The sequence below is a fragment of the Poecilia latipinna genome, unplaced genomic scaffold (assembly GCF_001443285.1).
Source record: "Poecilia latipinna isolate Pla-1442-1.1 unplaced genomic scaffold, P_latipinna-1.0 Scaffold67, whole genome shotgun sequence".
Taxonomy (NCBI): domain Eukaryota; kingdom Metazoa; phylum Chordata; class Actinopteri; order Cyprinodontiformes; family Poeciliidae; genus Poecilia; species Poecilia latipinna.
The window spans coordinates 93,283-104,679 of NW_015112683.1; the positions used below are offsets into that span (position 1 = coordinate 93,283).

At 36.3% G+C, this 11,397-nt stretch overlaps 2 protein-coding genes across 3 annotated transcripts in view; both read left to right on the forward strand.

Moving 5' to 3' along the window:
- mcph1 (microcephalin 1) overlaps positions 1-2,727 on the forward strand; it is a 33,841-nt gene extending 31,114 nt beyond the window's left edge. For both annotated transcript variants that reach the window (XM_015060102.1, XM_015060095.1), the window contains exons 14-15: positions 1,888-2,125; positions 2,217-2,727. In XM_015060102.1, the coding sequence (XP_014915588.1) occupies positions 1,888-2,125; positions 2,217-2,269 (291 nt within the window). In that variant the 3' untranslated portion in view covers positions 2,270-2,727. The remainder of the gene's footprint in view (positions 1-1,887; positions 2,126-2,216) is intronic.
- Positions 2,728-4,803: 2,076 nt separating this feature from the next.
- agpat5 (1-acylglycerol-3-phosphate O-acyltransferase 5 (lysophosphatidic acid acyltransferase, epsilon)) overlaps positions 4,804-11,397 on the forward strand; it is a 13,624-nt gene continuing 7,030 nt past the window's right edge. The window contains exons 1-6 of the mRNA XM_015060172.1: positions 4,804-5,569; positions 6,801-6,870; positions 6,952-7,067; positions 7,175-7,264; positions 9,055-9,145; positions 9,960-10,121. Of these exons, the coding sequence (XP_014915658.1) occupies positions 5,351-5,569; positions 6,801-6,870; positions 6,952-7,067; positions 7,175-7,264; positions 9,055-9,145; positions 9,960-10,121 (748 nt within the window). The 5' untranslated portion in view covers positions 4,804-5,350. The remainder of the gene's footprint in view (positions 5,570-6,800; positions 6,871-6,951; positions 7,068-7,174; positions 7,265-9,054; positions 9,146-9,959; positions 10,122-11,397) is intronic.

Consider the following 11,397-nt stretch of genomic DNA (forward strand, 5'->3'; position numbering starts at 1 on the left):
CAGAAAACCCTTTTCAGATTAACCATATAATATCTTGATTATCCCCAGGACCTTTGGGAAAATATTCTGTAGACCAGTGAGATGAGAAACAATGGCTTATGGCAGATGGGAATACTATTATCTTATGCATAAAAGTATGCATAAGATACTATTATCTTATGCATAAAATTATTAAAGAAAAACATCCTTACTCACATAAGCTAAGATTATCTTTGTCTGATAATAGGATTTGTTTGATGATCTGGTGATTGTTAAGTAAAAGCAGAAGAAATCTTCAGAGGCCAAGTACCTTTTCACAGCACTATTGCCCAGTCATGCTCATGAAATTAAAGATTAGTATCATCCGTTTCTGAAAGGGTAGAGTATTGAGTGGCGTGTGCTGTAAATTAGTTTTCTTATGACCCCAGCGATTCTGGATACAGTAGATTATTTTCTCTATGCTGTACTTCCCTTGGCAGCTTCATTCTGATTTTGTAGGGGTAATATTTATTCAACATAAATCACGATCATAGACGAGAACATTCTCATACACCACAGTCTGTAAACCACAGTGAGAAATAACTGATGATTTGATTAACTAAACCAATTTAATGAACTGTGGGGCATCTCTGATGCTTCACATTTTTATGTAACGCAGAATGTGACTTGGGTTGGGGTTATTAAAAAGGTTTATCTCTCTCAGTTTCACACTCCTGGGACTGTGTGGCTGGCTCACTGTCATGATTTACAGGAGCCCTGGAGTATAACTGAGCCATTGTTAAAGTTGTCAGTAACACCTGTGTTTTTCTCCTGTCACATCACAAAATAAGTGTTTCAGCCTAGGTGTTTGCTAGTGTTTCTATAATAATAAAATGAAACCATGCTTTCAGACATTTTTGTAAATATATAAAACATTTAAACATCACAGTTACACAAGTATTCACACGCTTTGATTTGACATCTGAAATTGAGCTCAGGTGCATCTGATTCCCTCTGATCTTCCTTGAGATGCTTCTGCAATTTAACTGGAGTCCAGCTACTGTAGATCCAGTGCGTTGCACATGGTTTTGAATGGAGCACACTGCTCGATGGAGCAGAGCAGAAACCAGGCGACAAAGTCAGAGCAGCTACCTCTGGACCTCCAAGGCTGAATTGTGTTGAGGTACAATTATGTCGAAGAATACAAAAGATGTTGGCAGCACTCATTGCCATGTTGAGTGCTGCCAACATTCCTTCCTTGTGTGTTTCAGCAATAATAATAAAAACAAAATTAAAACATTTTTCTTACGTTATTCAACATTGGCTCCTTCTTCAAGGAAAACTGGACATTTAATGAGTCTTGGCTTGAGAACAGGGTTTTTTGTATTTGGCTAAAATCTGTTTTGTTTTTTTTTGTTTTTTGTAGCTGTTATGCAACAGTTTGTACTGTAGGCGTTGGAGTTTGGTAAACTAGGTGTAAAAAGACTGGACTCACATGCTAAGAGACACCAGTTTAGGGTTACAGTCATATTTAACTTTTTAAAGTTCAGAAGTAAATTAAATATAAGCTTTTAAGTAGGTTTTTTCTTTGGTAATGTTGATCTTAATTGTTATTTGTAAAGATATTAAAATCTTCCTGAAATTTGCAGAAGATCTGTTTTCCTAATTTCGATAGAGATTCTTTTTACATTTACAAAAACAAACAAAAAAACAAAACCCATAAAGGTTCTTCATAACTATTGATGGGTGTGGACAAGAAAACTTATGTGCCAAGTGTCTTTGCGTTCATTTCAGAATCTATGACCAGTATCTCTGTGTCGGAGCATAGTCCCACCACCAACATAAAGTTGTGCATCATCTGCATATCTGGAAATTGATAATTTAATCACCAGGTGGAGTTCAGAGTTTAACTGCCTGTTTCTCCCTCAGATCTGTCGTCTCCAGAGGCACCTGTCTGCAGGAGAGCACCAGCAGAACCTCTTCCAAGACCAGCCACCCATATTTGTGTCTCAGCGCTCCCAGCCACCCACTCAGAGTCTGGTGGAGCTGATCGAGCTGTGTGGAGGCACAGCCTGCAAAACGGTTCGGCAGGCAGGTATCTGCATAGGAAAGTACAGCGGCAGGAGGCCAGAGGGCAGCAGGATCCTGTCAGAGCAGTGGATTCTGGGTAAGACGGTCCTCTAACATCTGTTATAAAAGCCAAATTACTGTTTCATGGTTTTAATGTGTTTCTCTTGTTTTGCTCTGTTCTTTTTCAGATAGCATAACCAATCTGAAGATCCTACCTTACGACAACTATGACTTGGAATAATGGGGACTAGTTGTTTGGGGTTTTGTTCAGTATTATTAATTTTTCTGAGCGCCTGCTGTGACTGATTACACGACAGGCGCCAGCAGACCCCTGCTGTTCTTCTCTTTTCTCTGTTACTTTCATGGTTTGTAAGTGTCTTCATATAGTTCATATGAATCCAGTCAAATATATTACTTTTCAAAAACTTTGTTTGCTGTGGAAAACGTTTACTACTCAGCAGCAGCATCAATTGTGCTCTTGTTTATGTTACTGTGAAGCCTGACTAACTGCCTTTGCAAGCTGTATGTTGGTGCCTTGCCATTTATGTGTTTACATTAAGTAGAAACCACTACAGGCTGTTTGGATATTAGATAATGTGACTTTAGAAAGACTTGCTTAGCCAGTTCATAGGAAAATTCTTTATCCTGATAAAAATGTGTTGTGATGTGGTTTTTAATAAATGCTTTTTTTAAATGTGGTATTTGTGTTTTATTTTCAATAAGTGAGGTTTTCAATCAGGATCATCGGTTATTGGTATGGTTCGGACGCCCTCTAGTTTGATAGATTTGGTTGACCTTGTTTATTCTTTTGACAGAAAAATTATTGCTTTAGATGACTTTGAGTTTCAGATGGGATTTTAAACAAGAGTTGATCAATTTGTGTGCTTTACGGAAAGTACAGAAAACCCTGAATATGTGACAAGTGTTCATGTATTGTCAACTAAGATAGAATCTTCCTACACACTAGGTCAATGTGTATCTTTATCAAGGCAGGATTCAATGTTTATTTGACTTCAGACACTGAGACTGTTTATCTGAATGTGCTGCCTCTTAAGGTCTTATAATAAAGCGATGCGGTCAACTTAACTTTCACTTTACAGATAGTGAACTTGTCTATTTAAACATGATCTGATTGCTATAAACTTCTTTTCCAAGAAATGCCACCAAATTCAGAAGACAGAAAATGAAGAAGTCTGTTTTTTGTTTCCAATCATTTCTTAAATATTTACTTGCCTTTTGATATTTTGTTACTTTTGAATAGATTAATTCTGCATATAACCCGCTACACCTCTTATTTGTGCTCTCTCTACTTGAAGTCCAAACAAGACCCCAGATAATAAATCTCTTGTGTACAAAAATGTGGTATTTTATAGAGCTTTAAAGTACATTTGTTTTGAGGTGAATATCCCTCTGATTAAGCTAGTCTGAGCAAGAAGAAGGTTAAGTTGCAACCAGGACCCATATTATTAAATCAATGTGCTCTTACAGTAAGCAATATTGCCATTTAATAACCTCTTCAAAGTAGACGTCCATAATTCCTCTAAGAACACATCAAATCTTTTCAGCTTTACAAATGAAAGCATTTTTCTAAGCTTTCTATTGATATGTTAGTTGTAGAGTCCTTGAAATGTAATTTTTACTTGCATGAGTGTTTTGGATATTGAGTTTTAAATTCTACTACTAGTATGAGAGAATCCAAAACCAAAGCAGACTTATGCAATATTAATACAACTCCATTCTCAAGGCTGGATTTCACTCTTGTTAAATATTTACTGAGAACAGAACATATTAAGCGTTTCCAGTCACTATAGCTGGTTTAACAGTGAAGCCAATGCATTATACTGATTAAAGGGAACACAATATTACTTAATTTATTATGCTCTCTTACTTTCCTATTAGTTACTCGTCTCTGACTAAAATGCTTCATATGTTCTGTTTAAACCAGCCAACTCATATTGCTGGTGGGTTTTTTTCTTAATTTCCTATGTAAATAATTATCAACTTTTCTATAAATTACCACCCAACTCATGCAATAAACCACAACACATTCAGAAGGTTTGATTAAAGAAATAAAATAATCCTCTATTCCAGTTATTTAATAAGCTTATAATACAATATTTTTCCAAGTGCCTGCATGCCAAAACATTATTGATTTGATGATAAAAGTCTGCAAAAGTTAGTGTTCATTATATCAAAATATGGTAATGTTCTTAATTTTTTAAACTATGATCCTGGTTTTATTTGAGGGAGGAACCAGGAGTGAGTGACAGACATTCAAAACAAGGCACTATGAAAGGCAAAAACAAAAACAAAAAAATTAAATAAAAGTTGCAGTTCATCAAACCTTCTACTTTCCTTTCGTAAATTTGTACATAGCTTAATATTAAACGTAGAGAACCACCAAATGTACAGCTTCCTTCGCTTCCCATCTTGTAGAACTATTGCAGGTACAGATTAAAGATTAGTAAAAATATATATTCACACTTCTCTAAGTAGTTTCAGTTCACTCAAAACAAACTTCCTGGATTTCTTAGCCCCTGACTGGCTGCTAGCCTCTGGATTTATCCTCATTTAAGACGAAAATAAAATGTTCTACTTCACGTAATATATACTGACCTCTCCTAATCTTTTAAAACATAATTTCAGTAGACTGGAACCATACCTTTAAGAAAGGAACTTGTATCTAAAAAAATATGTTACAATTGCTTGCCATACTAAAGCCGCTCCTACGCCGCCTTCTATTGCATCACTTAGCCAATCAACTTCCTTACTGCTCTAACGCGTCGTGACGTAGGGAGGCGTGTGTGACATTTGCTGCTGTAAGCTAGGAGCCGGATAAAAATGAACTGAGGCAGGAAATAGAGTATTTTTTTTTCCTTTTAGCAACTAGTTTGACTTTTTATTTGGATTTTGTGGTCCTTCCGGCGTTAGAAGAGACAGTTTAGAGGGAAGGAGAAAACTTCTACTTTGGCCTGATTCGATTTATTATCGGCTAGCGCTTTTTACTTAACTTGTACAGTTCGGAGTTAGAACTGTTCTCGTTTCCATGGATATTTCTAACTTGTTGAGATAATTTATGTAACTTAATGTTGTTGTCTTTTTCCGGCTTAAGCTGAGTTTGCTGACTGCTTTTCTCGCCTACAAGGGTACATTTTTGCCTCCTTCTGCAGCTTTCTCACTTTCCTATGCTGACCTCTCGGGGCAGGTGTGCTGAAAGTAGGCCAGGTGTGCAGTGGTACAGAAAGGGTACATTGTAATATAATCACGGTGTGTGGTACTGGTCCAACAGCCGACTTCAGGGATTTGTAACAGAGGTGCCACCATGCTGCTCTCTCTGGTTGTGCACACATACTCGCTGCGGTACTGGTTTCCTGCCACCATCATGCTGGGTACAGCCCCAGCATATGTTCTGTCATGGGGGGTTTGGCGCTTACTTTCCACCGTCTTACCAGCAAGGTTTTACCATAAATTAGACGACCGACTGTACTGCATCTACCAGAGCATGGTCCTGTTCTTCTTTGAAAACTACACAGGGGTCGAGGTGAGTAAACCTTCACTTTGTGTTCATAAAACTGAACTGATGTTTAGTTCTGAAGGCCTGTTTCTCATGAAAACATTGCATTTGTGCATTTTTAAAGTCTCGTGAATTATATTCAATGATTGAGGTAAAAGTAGTTGACTAAGTTTTTAAAAGCAATCCTGATGAACCAGTTGGATGGCAAGAAAGTCTGCATTTTTCTCTTCTTGCCACACCTTGCACAGAGGGTTGTGTGTAGACAAATCATGATAAATAAGCCGCCATAAAAATCTTTGTGCATACTATGATAGTGTGAAACTACAATATTGGATGCAGGAGTATTTGATAAGATTAGAGTGCTGAATATAAATTCCCAGAGTGTTGATATCAGCAGAATAGGTTGGAAGCTGAACCTTGACTGAGTTTCTTTAGACTCTGCTGATCTCATTTGTTTGTCTGGTAAAAATCTGTAAAATAAATTTTAATTGCAGTGGTATAATCTAACTAGACTTAAAAAAAATCTAATCTTTTACTTTGTGCACTTTTTATGAGTTTGAGGGGGGAAAAAAACTATATTAATATCAGTGTGCGCAATATTTGTTGCAAAGAACTATTCGGTATTCAGTGAAATGTTGTCTTATACATTTCAGGCGTTTTTGATATGCATGTTAATGTAATTATTGAGTCTTATGGCAGCAGATGCTCACATTGGACTCTAATGACATTGCTCAACATGCTAAAGGTCACAGAGTGACTGAAGCATAGATGAGAAAGCAAAGAAAAAAGAATGCAGGCATATATTGTTATTGCAATGTTTACCATTAATAGCATCATCTCAAATTTTTTTTGAGATGACGCCATAGGTCTGGGTTTAAATCCCAGGCTGGAGTCTTTCTACATGGCCTTGTTTCTTCCCATGCATTCATGAGTTTTCTCTGGGTACTCCAGCTTCCTTCTCCCACAATCACCCCCTCCCCCCCCAAAAAAAAAAAAACTAATGTTAGCTTAATTGATCTGGATGGATGGATAAATAAATGTACTGAAATTAAAAGTTTCTTATTTAAGTATTTCTTTTGTGATTTTTACTCCTGAGGCGAACATACTTTAGGGGATTTTACAAATCCGTTCAAGGCATTTCTGTAGATGTGATCAGCAATCTTCATATAAAACATAAACTTGTTACCTTAGCGTGAAATAATTTCACCATCTACTTTTTGACCTGTTTATAACAATTTAATTCTCCGTTTTACTTTAGATTGTTATATATGGAGATATACCAAAGAATAAAGAGAACGTCATCTACCTTTCTAATCATCAATGCACAGGTAGAGTATTTAGATATACAGCTTCAAACTATAATTACGTGGTAATGTCTGTTGAAGGTTGTTCTTTGTCTGCCTTTTCAGCTGATTGGATTATTGCTGACATGCTGGCCATCAGACAGAGCGCCATCGGTCACCTCAGATACGTCCTAAAAGATGGACTCAAGTGGCTCCCGTTGTATGGCTGGTATTTTTCACAGGTGACGCAGCCATTAAGAAGTCCTCTAGCAATCATAATCTAAAAAAAAAATAATAATCACCATTTTTTACTTACTATTTGTTGTATTTTGTTTGTTTTTCCTTTTAGCACGGGGGAATCTTTGTGAAAAGAAGTGCAAAGTTTAATGAAAAGGCCATGAAGAGGAAGCTTCTCAGTCAGACTCGATGTGGAGCTCCAGTAAGTATGCAGCTCTGGGGAAACAATGACGAGACCACAACAAACATTTAGTGAAATCAACATCTCTACCTTTGGTCATAGCCTTTTTGTTTTTTTATTTTATTTCAGCATCTGTTTAATTCCAACACATTATGCTTTAATGAGATAATGACCTTGGAACCTGAAAACAGGTTTTTTATTATTTCAATCATTTGAAATTTTCTAGTAGTAAGTCCTCAACACTTTTTTTTTTTTTTTTTAAGTTATTCAAGTGAATATGTGTGTAAAAACTTTTTATTACTAACCTTTAGTGTTTATGTTCAAATTTAGAGCACCCACATGAAGTTTCACTGATGTGAAAAGCAGTGCAGATTGAGTTGCAGGGCTTGTTTGTAATCATGTTTTTTGGATTTGACTCTGAGAGATTATGGTGTGTGCAGCTGTGCAATCCAAATACTGCTAACATTGCGGGGACCTTTTCATATTGACACAGTTACAGTTTAGTTTACTTGTTCTTAAACCTACACTGTTGCAAAAGAAAGCTGACCTGCTTACAGATTTTGTCTGTCTTTTTTTGTCACACTTACACGTTTCAGATCATCAAGCAAACAGAAATAGATTCAGCTGTGTGAAAAAGTGTTTGCCCATTTTCTTATTTCCTCTTTTTTTTTCATGTTTGTCATGTTTGAGTATTTAAGAACCTCAGAGCAATTTAAACATTAGTCAAAGACAAAATGTAAATACAAAATGCAATTTTTAAATTAAGGTGTGTAATTTTTAGGGAGAAAACAAAATCTAAGCTTACGTGGCCCAGTGTGAAAAAAGGTGACTGCTCCCTAAACCTAATAGCTGGTTGGTTCACCCTTAGCAGCAACAACTGTAAACAAGTGCTTGTGATAACTTGCAGTGAGTTTTCAGGTTTGACCACTCGTCTTTGCAGAATTGTTGCAATTCAGCCACATTGGTGTTTTTTTTTGTTTGTTTGTTTTTTAAGCATAAATGGCCTTTTTAAGGTCAGGCCACATGTCCTATTTAAATTATTTCTTAATTCTGTAGTTCTGGCAGTAATTACTACATAGTGTGGCTTGATTGATTACAATAGACTATTATATTTACTCAGGTTATCTGTGTATGTTTGATCTGAAGCACGTGGCAAAAACTGAATCTGTAAGAGGAGTTTGCTTTTTCACAGCACTGTAAAACTAAACGGGCATAACTGATTACATTATTAAATAGAGTAATTGTATGAATTGGTTTTATTGTTGGTATTTATTCACTAGTATGTATGGTTTTTATTACAGAACATTTTCAGATTGTCTTGAAGTCCTCTAAGGTAACAAAAGCAGGAGTTGTTTCGTTTTATTGTTTCTTACGTGAAGCCCTTTATTTAGAGCCAAATTAGTACAATGAAAGCTCTGTTGTGAAACTTGTGCTCACAAAGAAAGAAATCTGCAGTGTAACAATGACGCTGGGAAACGATGCCAATAACCTGTGATTAAAGATGCCATTTTATTTAATGAGTTTAATTAGCCCCTAATAGAAGGAAAAAAACTTTATTCTCTTGATCTTTTTTTTTATAGAGGAACAAACAAATTTGTGAAGTCTTCTTATTGGTATTAAAAGCTAATGATAAAATTCAACTTATATTTAAATTATCTGGTTTTAAGGATTTAACTCTGTTTGTCAGGAGAATCCTTTTGTCATGCAAAATCAGTTTCCTCGCTAATAAATCCTGTACATTTTTTTTAAAACTTCTATTTACTCAGTATCACCTCCGTCTGAATGTTTATTTTTCTTTCTTCTCCCCACAGATGTACCTTGTCATTTTTCCCGAAGGAACTCGGTATAATCCAGAGCTGAAGAATGTTATCACCGACAGTCAGAAGTTTGCTGAGCGAGAAGGTGGGGGCAGGATTCATCACTGCTGCTGTACAGGCTGCACACACACTGTTTCACTGCAAACAGCTCACATCTGGAAAACAGCTGAGTTAGTTATGTTATGCAACCTGTGGTCACCTTGCAGGCAGCTGCCGTATCCATGAGTAAATTTAGAAAACCCCTATATCCTGACGTTACATGTTATTTATAATACTTTTTTTTTTTTTTACTTTTTTAGAAAAAAAGAACATTTCTGACTGTAAAATAAAGTCAGAAATGGCTCAAATAAAGTTAAAACAGACATTTATGTACACACTATAAAAAGAAATAAAATCTTATTTTCTCTCTGTAAATCAGACTAAATATTTCTTGTTTCGGCTCCCTTAGGTTTACCAAAATTGAAACTACATAGACAGTCAGTCACCACACAATTAGTCAGTCCTTGGTCAATGTGGGACCATTCTCTGCTCACTAATGCCTCACTCAGCAGATAAACTGATGAGCACATGCCATCCTTCCCAAGCGATTTATGTGGATTAAAGGGGAAGGTGATATTCAGAGCTGTGGCCCGGAGATGGGCTTAATCTCCACAGAATCTCCAAACAACACAAAGCCCGGCTGTACTTTAGCATCATAAGCGCCACCAGCAAATGCAATTAGTTGGAAAAACCTAATGCAGTGTTGCTCAGTTCATTTCAGCTGGCCTTGTGGACTAAAACATGAATAATCATTCACTTTTTCCACGCTAATTTTGTCTAAGCAGACGTGAGCTGCTTCATATTTGTGCAGATGTTGAATTTATTTCAGCTGTTGCTTTTTTTATTTATTTATTTTGCAGGGCTGGCTGTTCTGAAGCACACTCTCACACCCAGGGTGAAGGCGTCTCACCTCGCCGTTAACATCATGAATGACAGCCTGGACGCCGTATATGACGTCACAGTAGCTTATGAGGGAACGCTGGACGACTCCGGTCAGAGGAGACCCGCGCCTTCGATGGCAGGTACCTCTCTGCAACCGCATGGCATGTTCAAAGAACTTAGATGAAGATGTTAAATAATTTTATTAGGGATTTTTAAAATTTGTTTTTATCAGATAATTAATTAGGTTTTGTCCCGAGAGCTATCATACCTGACAAAGAAATGTTTTTTTTTTTGTTTGTTTGTTTGTTAGTTTTTTTATTTTGTGGTGGGGAATGTAGTTTTGATTACAACAGAAAATGAAAAAATCTCCAAGATGCATTGGAGCATATGTCCCTAATCATTATCTCGTTATATCACATTAAAATGTCCACTTTTGTATGACATGCAAGTACTTTTCCCTCAAATATACAAATACAATTCCAGTTTTCTATTCATTTTGTGGCTCTATAAATTAAGGGATAATATTTGTATCGATAAATAATAAACATTTCTCCAATTTGTGCACTGACATATGAAAGAATGGCATTCTCCAAACAGGCTGTTGATCTTTTACATATTAAATTTACTCAAAAAGTTTAGAGCAACTCTTGTAGAAATTCAACTGGAGTTGCACTGAGAAGTCTACCTGTAACCTTAGTTTTATTTTTAAAAGAGAAAAAATAGCTAATGAATGAATATATTAGCTATTTTTTCTCTTTTAAAAATAAAACTAAGGCTACAGGTAGACTTCTCCGGGCAGCTCAAGTCTGCACAAACATTGTTATGTTCAGCCTTCCTGGTAATTAATCACATAGCAAACATCACCTTTTAACAACCCTGCCTTCCTGTAAACTGCGTGACTCTCATGTTTTTGGAGTCTCTGATTATTGTTGTTTGTTCCTTGTTCTTTGAAAAACACTGCTGGAAATTTTGAATAAAAAAAAACAACAGGAGAAAAACATCCAGTTACAGTCAGGAATAAACGTGGATGTTTCTTGCAAACAAGGCAGAGAATAGAAAAGCATTCCTCTCATCACGTACTTCCTGGCCTCATGCGGTGAAGGTGACTTTAGTGGCGTTGGTGGAAATGACCCACGCCTGCATCCGCGCCACCACCGCTGCTCTCTGAGCTCTCTGTGAAGGCTCGGGTTGGAACTGTGACTTTCAAAAACCAAAATATTAATTTAGGTGGTTGGATTAAAATACAACTTTTACTGTTGATCTGTAAACTTCAAAACTACAAATTTAAACCTCAACTTTAAACAGTTTATAACTGTTATTTTATAGTGTGGGGCTGATCTGTTGATCAGTTTTCAGATTAACATTTGGATAGCAAAAGTTAGTTTTTTTTTTTTTTTTTTTTTTTTTTTTTTTTTT